Below are 15574 nucleotides of genomic sequence, written 5' to 3'. Positions count from 1 at the left end.
TGTAGCTCCTCGACACGTGTGTGTTTCGGGAGCCCTATGATAACACGGAGAGCTGATCTGTGGAGTACCTCTAGCTGTGTCCAGTGCCGAGCAAGCAGGTCATAACAGCGCGCTCCGTATATCGCTCGGGATGTCAGCAAAGCACTAACAAGCTTTCAGCATACGTCGGTACCAGCACCGCCCATGCGGAGACAGATTCGTTTTATGAGGTGCAGAGTGTTGTGACATGTCCGACGAAGGTCTGCGAGTCAGGCATCCACTGTGCCTGTGCGGTCAATAGGTATCCCGAGAATCAATAAAACGCGTTCGGTCCGCTCTATAGACAATTCCATGCTTTCTAGCCACTGCTTGTGCAGAAAATTTCAATACTAGAATTCGCGATTGCAGCAGTTTAGATACCAGCACCGCTCCTATATTTAGAGAAATCCGGCCTGCTGGACGTCTTTTCCTAACCAGCGAACGCTCCACCGGCGTGGAAGATGGGCTGGGCGCTTGCAGTGTGACCAAACTGCTTGTTTGCAACCAGGGAGAGGCCTATTAAAGAAAGCTGTCTCGAAACGACAGCGTGTTCATGGTTCTCCTTCTGTCATAGAACAGTCCATGTGTCCAATTTGAGTGAGATAGTTGTAGTGCCTGCGGCAGACCTCCAAGATTTGAGCGCGTCCACCCCTACATGTAGGGCTGGAATCGGGGGCCAGTTAGTTATACATTGCTTTCGATTACGCGCTGTAATGCAGAGGGATAACTCTGAAACTGGGCGGGAACCCACACCACACAGCGCGATCTGTGTGGTGTGTTTCCGTGCAGTTTAAAGCTTGTCCCTGTGCATAATAGCACGCGATCGGAAACCCACTTACATGGGCCTGTAAATTACCGGAGCCATAGCACTGCTTTCAGGTGCTGAAAAGCCACGTTTTTGGTCGGATAGTTTCTCCCAGGTAGTGATGTGTTGCGTTCGCGACACGTTTATTCATGCGCAAACGCATCACTGTCAAGCATTTGACGAACGCTGAGCATGCTGTCTTGAGCCTACTGCGCAACGGCCAGATGTTCTTTGGGAAGCTGCTCTCTCACCTAGTAAAGTTACCATCATCCATTGAAACCCCAGTGAGAGGGCCTTCAAGTGTTCCTCGACGCACCTGAAAGAAAGCAAGGAGACGACGTCAGCTTCAGTAGACCGGCGCTTGTGGCGGATCGCTCACCGTATCGTAGCCGACACGCCCGGCGTGTAGAGCAGGAAGGTGAAGAAAATGTAGAGGAATATGCCGCTCATGTAGACGAACAGGGCGTTGCACTCGCGCACGCACTTCTTCCGGTCCGCCTGCACCTTCTGTGGCAGCCCCCATTGCACCACCGTCTCCACGCCTGGGTGCGAGATGCACTGGCAGTCCGTGTACACCTGCGAAAGCACAGAGGTATAGAGAGTCTACTATACACGGACAGGCAGCCCATCACAACCATCACGCGTCTTTCAGCGAAAAATACAAATTCTATGAAGTACGTCGAGAACGCTCTTGAAGTCAATAGATAACCAAACCTACGAAGGCAATGGAGAAAACCATTTTTATTTTTTGCTGAACTGTGGACTGAATGTACCGAGTTTTCACATAAGCGCATTCCTATAAGCATATTCCTTCATAAGTTTCATATTTCCAAGGGAAAAAAGAGAAACAAAAGTGGAACAAAAGGCGAGCCTTTTCCTCCAGATTCAGTATCGACCTGCTAATGTTCAGTATTTTAAACAAGCACCATGTTGAACCGATTAAATGAGCAAATGGCTGGCTGCATAGTGGTCTCCGGCTGTATGCACCTTGACGTTTTCGTAGATGTAGTCGCGCTTGCAGCCGGCAAAGCAGGGCGAGTAGTAGGTGAGCAAGTCCTTGCCGCACACCGGGTCGTAGTTCTCGATGGGGCAGTGGCAGTTGGCGTTGCAGGGCTGGTCGAACTGGTTGGACACGTTGGACACGTAGAACCGGGTCGATGTATGGTTCATGCCGAAGAAGGTCGGGGCTGGGCAGCTGTAGAGCAGCACGAAGCTGCTCAGCCAGGGCACCACGGAGCACATGAGGCACATGCGCACGATGCCGTCTATGTCCAGGTTCAGCTTGTGCACGCAGTAGCCGCCCAGAAGGATGCCGCCGCACGCACCCGGAACTGCCACGCTGCCTGCAGCAACGCGCAGGCACAGCAGCAGCCTCGCGTACAGTTAACTTTTCCATCGAGAACAGGTAGCACAGTACGTAACTACCGCAACATGGCTTTTACGGGGCTGCGAAAGACAGAGTAACGTATTTTACGAGCGAAGCGTGAAAGTCGTGCTGGTAAACGCCGCAAGTAATACAAGCCACCACTTGAGCACAAGAAGGGAAGAAAACAAAATACGGGCAGAACTCCTCTACGACGGCTGTACAAGTATGCGAATAAAAAAACGCGTTATGCTCATGAAAACGCGTTCAGGCGTCAACTGCAGCCTGGTTCCTCTCGCGTTTTCCCCCGGACAAGATGTACCTTCGGTCGGCGCCGCCGTTGAGTCCACGCATACCCAGTGGTACATACGCAGTAACCCAAACTGGCGTCACAGAGGTTCATCGAAGAGCGGAACACACTCAGTAGCACATACCCTTTGGCACATACCCATGTGAACGGCCCACATTTAAGACTGCAACACCTTCAGTATGGGCCCACATTTTTGGTGGTATAGCTAGATAACTGGAAAGAAAACTCGTCTGGCACTGCCAGGAATGCTATTCGTATTAATAATTAGCAGCTAGACCTCGGCGACTACTCTGACTCTGAACTAATTCACTGCGACACAAGCAGCTTCTCACACTGGATTCCTCCATCTTCTCAAGAACAACCTCTCCGTGATGCAAGTAGCGTCGTCGTCCTCTGGTATACAACACTGCCGGCTGTAGCCTCCAAAGTACGTACGTGCACAGACGCCACCACTGCCAGAGTCCGTGTGCGGCGCAAATCCAGTTTCGAGCAGCCCTAGTTGCGAGATCGGTAACAAACGAGTGTTTCTTCAGCGGCATCATTTTCCTTAAGGCAGGTCAAGAGCACAAGAACACGGACGGCGAAAAGAAGACAAACAAGGCTCTACTTCCATCTGCTTGTTGTCTTTTCGCCGCCACTGTCTTTGTGCGCTTTACCTGCCTTAAGGAAAATGATGCCATACCAACTAGGTCGGATCCAGACCCTTCCTCAGAGGTTTCTTCGAAAAGTGTGTACAAAAAGCATTAGGTGCGACCATCAAGTTCGATAAGCGGGAATTTTTATACATAGATGTGCATGGAAATGTATCTGTTGTAGACATTGGTTACGTTACATTCGCAAATTAAACTACCAGCGGAGAAGGAATTAGCGGCGTTGTATCTATACAGCTGGATGCTTACGCACCCAGTATCGGAGCTATGCTGGAGGAGCTTATGCCCAGCTGGGACTCGAAGAGCTTCGTCATGAAGGTCGCCAGGCCGGTCATTATCATGGCTGAAAAGCAGAGGAGAAAAAAATAAGCTAGCTGCTTGTCCTTTATAAGAATGACTATTGACAAAGAACATACAATATTTGCTGAGAGTGAGCAAGCTGTTAGAATACGATTGAAAGGTGCATTCTGGAAGGCAGCCTATTGCTATCAAGACCTCGATCGGATGATTATGTCGTCTCGAAGAGAGTGGTTTTGTCGAAAAATATTCTTCGCCATTTCAAGCCCAAATAAAGCTTTTCCATAAGAATTTAGTTTCACAAAATTTCTTGCATCCTTAGGCTCATTAAAAGCGTACAGCAGCAAAAGGTTTGAGAGTTTTCAATTCGTCAGTGAGTTTGATTAAGTTTACAGAACCTGGACTCCATGTGAGAACACTTAATAGACACCCCATGCAGATATCAGAACATGAACTCGTTCATGTCTAGCCCACTTGGAAAGCACTTTTCCGACACCGAGAGCAAACATCCGTCCGTCTACCTTCGAATTCGTTTTACTAGAGAATTTTACATGTATTATTCAAGCTTGCAGCACATGTTCAACCAAAAGTGCTTCAACATGTACGCGACACGTACGTTTTAAGTACCATTACTTTAATGAGTACTCTTAGTTTTAGCAGACTTCTTGCACTTCACAGTTGTGTTCACAGTGCCTGAAGAGATCAGCAGAAGGACATTGCGACTAGTATTCCAAACGACGCTGGAGGTGATTGTTTTGTGAAGGCACGTAATTCAGCGCACACATATGTGATACACAGAAAACATTCGGCCTCGCACGTTCATCTCGCAATCACTCGCAGTCACGCATGCTACAGGAGGCTTTCTGCAGAGCGGCCTTCTCAATATGACCAGCACAGTACCCCAGAAAAAGCAACGTAAATAAATGCTGGTAAACAAAGGCTGGCTAAAACAGCAAAAGTGCCAACATGTGTTCGGTGTATCTTTAAACCATCCTATTGAAAGGTGCCAGGAAATTTCTTTGACAATGAGACGAGGACCTCCGACGTGACAGTTGTGTAAATCAAGGAGGTCGTACCTTGTCGCCGCATTACACGAAAATCGCTACAGACCTTAGTGCTACAGAAACGAATAACGAGGTATCGCAATTAACAGTGACTTGAAATTTACAAATTTCCACGTCACGTATTGGGAGCCTGTAAACTCAGCCAGTGCCGACGGGAAAAATGCAAAGTCTCACAAGCGGCACAAGACCCCAGTACGTCGACAAGACTAAAGCGAGCAAGTGACCACACAGTGAAAGACGAATTAGAGACTGACACAGCTAATGAAGTCTGTTCAAGAACAGACTGATTTCTCGCTGGTGATTCCTATTTGATAAGTCAGGATACAGTATTGCAGGCCACGTCAATCTTTGAAACTTGAACCCAAATTCTACGCACTCATTTTAGCGCTTCATATATAGACAGCAACAACTTGAAAGCCACCTAGTCAGAGATTGGACCAAAAAGTCGCGCCGCAAGGTGCCTAATGGCGAAAATGAGGTCCGCTTGAAACTGATGCTGCCATACTATATCTTCAGATCTAATGCACAGCGAGGCTTTGAACTTACTCTCTGCTGTGCCAGCCAGGCACAGAAACATGTACGTTGCGTTGTGAAGCAAGGCTTTGACGTGGGCGGGGATGTCCTTGAAGCGGCCAAAAGCTTCCTTGGGCTTCTTGCCTTTCTTACCGGCGGCGCCGCATTTCTTCTCCAATTTCGCCCATATCTGACCTGACAAAGCACAAAAAACAGAAGTACGGAACGACTATTACGACAGCGGTGAGCTGGGGCAGGAAAATGCACAAAATATTTAAGTTGAAAAGAGAAAAGGACCGTCATAAAGTTTGTTTTTAAATATTGTCACGCGCACGTTGTTTTGCTTTTGCCGGTGCTATTAGATGCCAACTGTATTCCAAATTTAGTAAATGTCGCCGACTCTATAGCGAAAGTGTCTTTTGTACTAATACTGGGCGCGCGACGCGAATAGTGTCGTACATTCCAGAATGCATGCGAGCGCCAGCAATGTATGCGAGGCAGCGCGAGACACTGGAATGTACAGCGATGCATGCATAAATAGCGGAAGTACGTACTTGATCCGTGAGTTATAGTCTATGACTGACGACCGTTCTCGCCGCTGTCGTTGTGATTTGAGCTTTACGTGTGTCCCTGGGCACAGATTCGCCCAATAAAAAGTGAAATTCACAAATTGCACCTTTGGCATAGTGTGTAATTCTCTATCGCCACAACAACTAGACATCATGCTTGCACTCTAGCTACGCTTTCCTGGTCAGTACACGCACAGTAGCGCATTATTAGCTTTGTGCCGGACGCTGCATAATCTGCTCGCGAAATCGGCAGGGTCGCCATGGGTTTAAGATGACATAGTTGTGACGCAGTAAGTTACAATCCGCCACGCAAGTGAGCCGCATTAATTGAAATGCATCCTTCTTAATCTAGCTTCTCAAAGATTGTTCTCAGAGATTTGCAACGAAGCTGCGCGAATATAACCACGTGACCTCGACACCAAGTAAGCATCCTTAAGTAACCGCTACGTAGTGGTTTCGGTCGCATATAGCTTTTTCTTTATATGGCCAAATCGAAGATAAGAAGATTTATGGCTGAGCTTCTCGGTTTCAGTTTATTCAAGTTAGTCAATGGCATGCTTTCATAATGGAATACGCAGGAGGAGATCCCGGAGCGTAAGGCTGGCTGGGGACCTCTTATAATTACCTATTATTTGTCAGTTACCTGCATCGCCCCGTAGGGCATTACAGCAGGGAGGTTACAGACTTGAATAAATACATGAACAAATTATTTCAATGCGTGGAAAAAAGCATCATTTTCTGTTATGTATACAATACTCGATGGCAAACTGTTCCAATCTCGAACCGTTCTAACAAAAAAGGAATAACGGAAGACCTCACCCATACAAGAAAATTCCCTGACCTTCAAACAGTGGTCAAGTCACTTAGATATGTAGTGTGGTGCCTGGATATATTGTAGTGTGGTGGCTGTAGTGCGGCCACCATACAAAAAGCACCGAAGAAATCAGTACAAGCTTACAGTAGACACTAGCATTGGAAGTGCGTGTAGTTGCAAAAAAATAGTAGCAAGAAAACTTCAAACTAAATATGAAATACGTCAGTGATTAGGCAACTCCTACGAATACATGAAATAATGGCTACCCTCTTAAGCATGAATATGGCAAAAACAAGTAGAATAGAATGCACTAGATATCGGAAGTTAGCTACCTAAAAGAAAGGAAGGGTTGTTTCAAAAACGTGACGGTGGAGACAACCTAATATCTAACGGGAGGTTATTCCAAATTGATAATGCTGAAAAGTATGCAGTGTGTTTTCCATAATTAGTTCGCATCATCGGTAAACGGAAGTTGTCAACAGGGAATCTAAGATTTGTGTTAACGAGAAGTGACTTCCAGCAGACGTTTAAAGGAAGGTGGTGGTTAAGTGGCTTGAACAAGGCGATCAAAATATTATATTTTACGAGGTTAATAACTGGCAGTAGTCGGTGTCCATGAAGCAACTCAGAATCTTCACTACGTAATGGGCTCAAGGTTATTATCATGATGCAAAAATAGAAGCCCGCTTTCACCTTTCATGTGCTGCCGATGTTGCGTTTTGAGAGTATTTTCACAAATCACGTTTAAACCAAGCTCCAGTCATCAGCGCGGGTTGCGGTGTTGATGCGCATATGGTGATTACCGCCGTTCCCTTCAGAAATATAACGTATACGCGGGAGGCGAAGAGAAAATTTTTTAGCAGTCAGCAATGCTTCCTATAAGTGCGTCCGAAACACTGACGCCACGGCTGTGAGCCGATGTTTCTATTACAAAGCACACAGTGACGAAATGCATGAGCACGATCAGTTTCTTCGCTTATTTGACGAGGATGCTCTTTGAATGAAGTGATGTCGGCCTGTACCAGCGTGACGTCGCGTCTCCGGGGTTACAGGTCTCCTGCCACCTGAGAAGCCGGACCACGTTTGAAATTGAGAAGCGCACTATGGTGGTCGAAGGCGCAAGTCCGGAGCTCGACACCATGTCGCATGTGCTGGCTGTACCAGATAAACGCAGCCTTTTTCGGCAACTAAACCTCATAAAATTATGTGGACGACTTCGCACAGTCATTCAGTTTTACGCTTCTACTAACTCGTGCTACAATTTCTACTAACTTCTACGACTTGTGTGTAACATATATTGGCCTCACTTGGCAGTTCCTTGGGCAGGAGGCTTGTGGGAAAAGCCACGATGATGGACGAAATGGAGCCAATCAGGTAACCGAGCCACCATGCGCCGATCCAGACGTTGCTCTGAGGCGTCAGGCCCAGCCTGGACAAGCGAGGAGAGGAACAGAAGCAATGCGGCGACTTGCCAGCTCGGAATCACGGATAAGCCATCGAATACCGTGAAAGCTGCTTACATGCTACATCGCATGCGCGATGATTTTCTTAGCTGCCCTACGAGAAGAGTGGGACGACTCCTTGACGAAAAAAAATTGTACAGCGCTCGGAGCACTCTCGGAACTTGACTGCAAAGCCGTAGTGGTGTTGCGACCTGTTCCCGTGCGCGTTGTATACTTCTATGTATGTATAAGCGGCGTGATCTGACGAATCGTGAATGAGGAGGCTAATTTTGACGTCGGCAAAATTAGAGCGAAAATGCAACGAAAGCGTGAAGTGCGGAAAAACATAGACGTGTTTGTTACAGCATGGCCCGAATGGCTTTGTTTAAGGCTTTGCGAAGGCGTGCAGTTTCGTACCTCGAAGGATCGTACGAGACCTCGGTGTAGATGTTGAGCATGTATCCCGATAGTACAAAGCCGGAGGCCGTTCCGAGGAGGGACGTTGCCTGGTAAGTCGCTGCGGAGTTCGAAAGAAGAGAACCTTGTGGCATAGCTGTCTTCTCCTTCTGTGACGACTTAGTCGGTTGGAAAGAGAACACATCCCGTATCGACGCAGTTACATGTTCTTGAGTCGCTTGCTAAACCATCAAGCGTAAGCGCGGCTGAGGTGAAAACTCATACTTTAATGCCCTGATCTCTCACTAAGTATATTGCGTTCAATGACGAGGGCATCTCGAAGCCAATAGCTCTTACCTAAATTCGGCGCACAGTTCATCATGTCCGGCAGTAAAGCATCGTTCAACGTCTACGCATGCCATTTGGCGATCTCCCTATATATTCTTCACGCCATAAGGCGCTCTCACAAGACACAGTTAAGTTGGCTAAAGTCGGTAAAGGGACAAGTTGTCCGCCATAAACTGACTGGCAGCTCTGGGAAGCCGTCGCAGCTATAGTTAAGTACAATGTCGTAAGAAGTTGATGACAGCCCCTGCAGATATTCGGCCAGGGAACTCAGTCGCAGGCAAGTGACCACTCGCTCAACGTTTCGTTCTCCTCGTCCGCCGAGCATTTTTCGCCATCTCTGGTTAAGTAAACGTGCTCTAGTGTTGAAAAACGTGTTTCACTGACGTCGCCATTAGATCACAGAGGCGAACTTGCACTGCTACGCTTATATGAAACAACAGAGTCACGATCACACACATGATGTAATTGTGTTTCATCGTTTGTGTCTTGTTATAACTGCATGCAGTGCAACATCATATCCACAGAACGACAGAAAGCTAAGCTAGTTGGTAAGGATTCATTATGAAATAAAGGTGATGCGTGCAGACAGGACACAAGAGAAGTGGAAAACACGAACGCCGACTGTCAACTGAAGGGAGCACTCAGGCGAAAAAGGAGAAGACACAAAGCTCATCTGCGCTCCCTTCAGTTGATAGTCGGCGTTCGTGTTGTCCACTTCTCTTGTGTCCTGTCTGCACGCATTACCTTTTTATGCGAAGCATATTACTAGGGCTCAACCCAGCTCCTCAGGCGCGGCGGTGTCGCCTTCAATACCTCGTGACACTGTGACGTCACGACAGAGGAGAAACGGGGCTCCAACTCGCGCCGTCGCTCGCGGCGTCGCGGCGGTATATAAGCAGCTGGGCTTGCCTCTGCTAGGCACTCACGAGGTGAGATGCCTCCTGGAGACAGAGCTGCTCGTTGGAATGAGAAGCGAAGGTTGCAGCGTGCTACAGAGACTGTTTCTAGGTGGCTTTGCTACGGCGCAGCGACTACGCGCCCCGCATCGGACGCGGTGAGCGTCGAGCAACCCAGCGTTCGGCGCGACAACGAAATGTGCGCCTGAGCAAGCGCCGCACGCCTGAGCCGACGCCGACGACACCGGCTTTTCTGTGACACGAGCTCCTTAACGCTGTCGCGTTAAAATAAAGGCTAGTATGCTTCGCATCCTGGGCTTAACCTTAGCTAAGCCACGGCCATTTTTTTGCATAATGAATCATATCCATGATTGAGAATCAACTAGCCTTTTGAAAAACCTTTCATCTTATTTATCGCCGGTAGCCTTTGCTCGTGTACTCCATCGGTACGCGTTGACGCTTTACGGTTAGCGACGGTGAAGCGGGAACGGCTAAGCGGAAAGCCCACCTATGTACTTGGTGGACAGGGTGGTAGGCACGTTCTCGTCGAGGTAAATCAGCGCCAGCGTGTACATGGGCGACGAGCCGGCACCCACGATGAAGTGCCCCACCCAGAAGATGAACCGGAAGCGGCGCAGGTCGCCGGCTGGTGTGCCGCACAACGAGCTCTCGATGCCTTTGCTCGGGCACAGGCTCAAGCGCTCATGCTTCTCTTCCCTGCGGGGAAAGTTTCAAGCATTAAATCTGCCCGGCTTCGTCTTCGCCGTTAGGTCTTTGAGAACGCTATACACTGCCTATTCTGCTTACTGAAACGGCATAGCCTAAACGAAGGCGCCTGCAAGTTGGGCAATATGCGGCCGTACAGGAGAACGTAGAAGTCATATAGGCGGGAAGAGAAGCTGGCGAAACCTTGAGATGCTCTGTACACTCACAACGAGTTACATTATTTTTGTGCGATTTCTAAGTGTCCTACAAAATACCATCACCATACGTCTATGAAGAATATGCTGGTTCCCGTGCTTTTACGCAATTAGGCAAGCATAAAACATTGTCGTTTATCGCAGAAGTAAGCATGCGCCCCACCCCGCCGCAACGAATGCCCAATGCTTTCATCTAGCCATCGTCCAAGACAGTGGGACGGCCGCTTGACAGGCCCATAGTCATGGTGGTGCGAGAGGTGTAAACAACATATGCGGTCCATGGATGCCCATGCTAAATGCGGACACAAAAACAAGGTTTTTAGGAACCGTTTTCCGTACATGTAGTGGGGCGCCATAAAGTGGGGCAGAACGATGACCATGGTGCCGATGCCGATGACGACGGCCGACATGGCCAGGTACAACGGCTTGCTGCGCCGCGCCGCGACCAGCGTGACGAGCGGTGCCGAGATGCACGAAGCCAGGTGGTACATGGCCACGATGGTGCCGGCCTCGAGGCTCTTGAGCTCGAAGCGCCGCTCCAGGGTGGGCAGCACCATGTACACCAGACCGTTCGCCACGAATCCCTGCAGGAACACCATGCAGCACAGGGCCAGCAGCACGTACCTGCGAGGGTGACGGCACTCTCAAACTGCACTCTCTGTAGGCGCTATATATATATAAAAGGAGCGATGGTCATTCATACTGCGTGTACTCAGGTAACTTGAGCCAAACTTTCAAGATATGCAAATGACACGTAGCTGGACGAACCACAGTGATGTTTGCCGTCGCTTGGAGATACTGAGATTATTTTGTGCATTGCACCGAATTACATAGTGAGCCTTAATTAATTAATCAACTTCTCAAATATTATACTTACATTAAAAGTGTTTACGGGAAAACTTTAGGCCAACATGAAAAACTCCCAATACAACTTTCTGTTGCTCAATGTGTGGTACGTGAACGTGTGTTTATTTTTCCAACCCCAGGAGAGAAGCCCGCGAAAGCACGCCAAGATGCCTCGAGCGCCCAGTCACGCGGCAATATTTTTTCGCGTATTCGCAGCTCAGTTTCTCCTGCGCCACGATTTTTGTTGGACACTCGCAAAAATTAACGATATATACACAGCACACCGTTGCACAATATGAGAGGGTTCATCGGCCTTTGCGAGCCGAAGGCGCATAGCGTAATACTTCGTATATACCGCGCCCCTGCAGCACACTGGTATTCTCAATGGCCCATCGGCTTAAGGTACTCAAGCGGCCATGGTGCCGAGTGAGTGGCAGCGAGTACCGGGGGTGCCGAAGCTTGAGCAGGAAATCCGGTCGGAACCAGCACCAGCCGCAGCGCTCGTCCCGTTCGCGCGCGGGCTTGATGTAGGGCAGCTGGGTGAGCGATATCTTGCGCGCGGGCTCCGGCGGTGGCGCCACGTCGGCCGGCGGCACGCAGACGTCCTGGTAGTGGCCCTGCGTCGACAGGCTGCTCGAGGACTGGCCCACGTCGGCGCCGAATTTCGCCGTCGGCAACGAAGACATGGTCGATGGCCGCTGCGGAATAACAAAGCATGTGCTCGAGGGGACTGCGTGCGGAACGCCTGGCGCGTGGGATTTGCTCCACCGGCGGAGCAACAGTGGTGTCTCGGAAACGTTACCCACCTTGACGGAGGAAATTATTCGAGAAAAAAAAAAATAACTGGGGCCGAATTCGCGGCGCTTTTCGTTCGTAAATCTGTGTCATCGACCGGCCGCCTTCGATATAGTAATCCTCTCTTAGGGAAAAATTCTGGCGCGAGCGCTTTTTGGGAAATACGGGTCACGTAAAAAAAAGAAAGAAAAAAGAAATAGACACACGTACAAATCGGCGCCCCTGAAATTGTTGTGTGTTTCTTTTACCAGTGCTGTTTCGGTTTCGGTTTCCTTCCTTAACTTGCCGAAGAATTCGTCTTGAGAAAAAGAAACGATCATTCGTCTATAAAGTGGCGTCGTTCTGTCATCCGCATTGCTTGACAGGTGCGATGAGGAACACGTCAGCACCGTCTTAGAGATCTTTTTAAATTTTCTTTTTTCTTTTTGCACCAACAGCTCGAGGGGCGTGATATGACGACACCAGAATGACGCAACACAATGACTTCGAGTCATCTCGTTTACTGTTCACAAATGTTGTGCACAAATTCGAAAGCTATGCCTACGCAAGCGGCCAGGATTATGCAGGGCCTTTTCCACAGCTTGCTAAGTCGTGTAACGTACCGAGTGTCACGAAATCGTGTCCTCCGAGATCTTTGCGATTTCGCCGTAGCGCGTCGAAAAAAGGGGTGCCTTATGTGCGACGGCACACAGGAAACTTCACAGCGTGATAACTCCCGATATTTTGCAACTATACACACAATATCTGATGGCAAGGATGCTTAGGATGGCATGTAATTAATGCATTTTAATTTAGAATGCAATCCACATATGTTATCGCATACAATGATACATCGGTTATAACGATCAGTCAGTTTTGCAAAAAAAAAAATTGGAAATAATATACAAGTCTTAACCAAGCACATAAAGTGCACTTACCATCGCATATCGGTTCCAAGCGTATATCATCTTCATGTTAAGCTCATTATGTTTTTTTAAAACGTGTCTAGTCACCTTCGGAACTGATCGCACGTGATTATGAGTTAACTTTACTGCGTTTCCGCCCCTTATTTAATAGAGAACAATTCAAGTCGGAATTTCCGTTTTATTTCCTTAAGGTTCCTATATATAATGAAAGGAAATTAGTCTAATATTCTGGTTTCAGAAAATTTATTTCTTGCGCAAACCGGGTCACAGATGAAGCAAATAGCAAAAAGTTCCGCTAACGAAATTCGTGTAGTATGCCTTAAGCGCGCTCCACACATCGGCAGAATATTTCAAGCATTCTAAAGCATCGCCGTCAGCACACGCAGAGAAACCAGGGACGGTATAATGCAAGGATATATCCTTTCGCTCAATTATATTCCTTTATTATAGTCCCCCACACTTCACAACGGCCCGATACTGGTGATATGAGCAGAGCACCGCTTTAACCACAGACGAAGCTCGGAAATGAATAGAATTTAGAATCGTAACATTATCCCCTGCCCAGATGTGGTATGCAGCCATCAAGCACCACCTACTGCGGGACCAAGTACTGGTTTCTCATATAATGTCTGATTATTGCCTGGTTCAACGCTGATGCCAATTTTTTAGATCTGGGCGAGTATCAAATTTTTCAATGCGAATCGAATAAGAATATTACGTATCGAATATCGAATAAGCAACTGCAGGTGCATGTGCGCGTATTTAAAGCCTAAATATTTGTTTCTGCATTATTTCATACAACGCCTGTACTGATTAGTAAAAAAAAAGTATATTTTCACGCACAAAGAAACCGTGTAAAACACAAAACTACTAGTTGTCAATAAAAATTACACGAATAGCCTTTCAACGTTTTTAGAGCCTGGTTGCAAACAAGCTTTCTATGAATGAATGGCTGCTTTAAGGAATGGGGCTTTGCAAAAATGCTAAATAAATCGTTGCCGAAACAAGATTATAACTTGTGGCAGAAGAAAAAAAAAAAAGCTGCTGAAAGACTTCTGTACGTCCCCCCCCCCCCCCCCCCCCCGCTTTCATTATAATATAGTTGTCAAAACGATTGGCTGGAATCCACTCTTTAGAACAATTCTAGCGTAAGCACTTGTTTTTTTTTGTTATGAAATCGAGCTCTGCTTATCTGCACCTGGCTCCATCGAAGTTTGCCTCTGGTCTAAACTTTATACCGGTAAGCCGGCTAGCAGTTCTATGACAAGAGGCGTTGGGTGGGTTGGGGGGTGGGGTAGGGTACGAGGGAGGGGCATACGCCCTACTCTGGGTGATGCGTCTCCGAGTCTCAAGCTGGCGTCTGAGCGCACGGTTCTAGATATAGCGCTTCAGTCTCTCGAGGAGATCGTTCTGTTTATCGCCCTGGAATTTCACACAAGGAAATGTGAAAAAGACACGCGCGAATGTGCGAATTTCGACAATGTACTTTTCATTGTTCCTTATTGTGCGAAACTCCAGCGCAGTAAACCTAACGATGGCGTACCGCCTAGCCCAAGTTGAAGCCTCATTGATCGTGGGGAGAGTCAATAGTCCAGGCGTCACCGCGGCCTCTAGATCGCGAGGAAAGGAGATGACTACAAGGCTGGCCGGCGGCTCAACTGAACGTACCTCGAGTGAGCTTCGAAGGTGCTTCCAAAGGTGCGCTCTTCACGGTTCAGAACAGCACGGTCTCGCAGGCGGCGTCGGGGTAGCGCACAGTACGTGCGGCACGCTTAGCAGCCGGGTTCTTCTTTCTTCTCAATACCCACTCGGTGAAGCACACGTGAACTTGGAAAAGCCGAAAATCCGACCGGGCAGTACTGTCGGCCTGCTTGAAAACTCCTGCTTCGTGCACGCACCCGCCGTGGTTGCTCAGTGGCTATGGTGTTGGGCTGCTGAGCACGAGGTCGCGGGATCGAATCCCGGCCACGGCGGCCGCATTTGGATGGGGGCGAAATGCGAAAAAATCCGTGTACTTAGATTTAGGTGCACGTTAAAGAACCCCAGGCGGTCGAAATTTCCGGAGCCCTCCGCTACGGCGTGCCTCATAATCAGAAAGTGGTTTTGGCACGTAAAACCCCATAATTTAATTTTTTCAAAATTGTGCACGTGTGCTTGGATATTTATGTCCTCCGCAGAAGGTTGTACAGGCGTCACTGGCGGATACAGAAGGGGGAGAGGGGAGGGGGAAGGGTTGGTGTGCGTTTTTCTCAATTGAATGTTATTTGGGACAAGTGACCAGGAATGGCGATGCCTATCCAGCTTCAAATGACTTGCTGGTTTGCTTACCACAGTCGATACTGGTGGATAGCCTTTGACGGTCGTATATAAGCGTCCTTGATTTGCCTTCACGTTCTCCATTGCGCTGTGCCATTGCTAAACCCCTTCGTTACGTATAATCTTCATTAACTTATTCTTAAGTCTAGAAATATGTGCAAACAACAGGGCTTCTTAAACGGGCACTTAACACACGCACACGTCTAAGCGCAGGCACATGAACACGCGCACCACACACGCACACAACACACACACACACACGCAAGAAAAAAAGAAAAACGGGGGCACCAAAGCATGAACAACAGGA

The 15574-nt window shown here is 48.3% G+C and overlaps 1 protein-coding gene across 1 annotated transcript in view; it reads right to left on the bottom strand.

The window, feature by feature from the left end:
- The window catches only part of LOC135905533 (solute carrier organic anion transporter family member 4A1-like), a 28913-nt gene that overhangs the window by 4704 nt on the left and 8635 nt on the right, over nucleotides 1–15574 (bottom strand). The window contains exons 2-11 of the mRNA XM_065436492.2: nucleotides 11696–11949; nucleotides 10745–11029; nucleotides 9994–10202; nucleotides 8263–8362; nucleotides 7711–7832; nucleotides 5054–5215; nucleotides 3400–3489; nucleotides 1811–2166; nucleotides 1203–1399; nucleotides 1075–1139 (exon numbers count right to left, since the gene is read on the bottom strand). Of these exons, the coding sequence (XP_065292564.1) occupies nucleotides 1075–1139; nucleotides 1203–1399; nucleotides 1811–2166; nucleotides 3400–3489; nucleotides 5054–5215; nucleotides 7711–7832; nucleotides 8263–8362; nucleotides 9994–10202; nucleotides 10745–11029; nucleotides 11696–11937 (1828 nt within the window). The 5' untranslated portion in view covers nucleotides 11938–11949. The remainder of the gene's footprint in view (nucleotides 1–1074; nucleotides 1140–1202; nucleotides 1400–1810; nucleotides 2167–3399; nucleotides 3490–5053; nucleotides 5216–7710; nucleotides 7833–8262; nucleotides 8363–9993; nucleotides 10203–10744; nucleotides 11030–11695; nucleotides 11950–15574) is intronic.

This window comes from Dermacentor albipictus, chromosome 3 (assembly GCF_038994185.2).
Source record: "Dermacentor albipictus isolate Rhodes 1998 colony chromosome 3, USDA_Dalb.pri_finalv2, whole genome shotgun sequence".
NCBI classification, from domain to species: domain Eukaryota; kingdom Metazoa; phylum Arthropoda; class Arachnida; order Ixodida; family Ixodidae; genus Dermacentor; species Dermacentor albipictus.
Note: the sequence above shows the minus strand (reverse complement) of the source record. Positions and strands in the feature narration are given on the sequence as shown.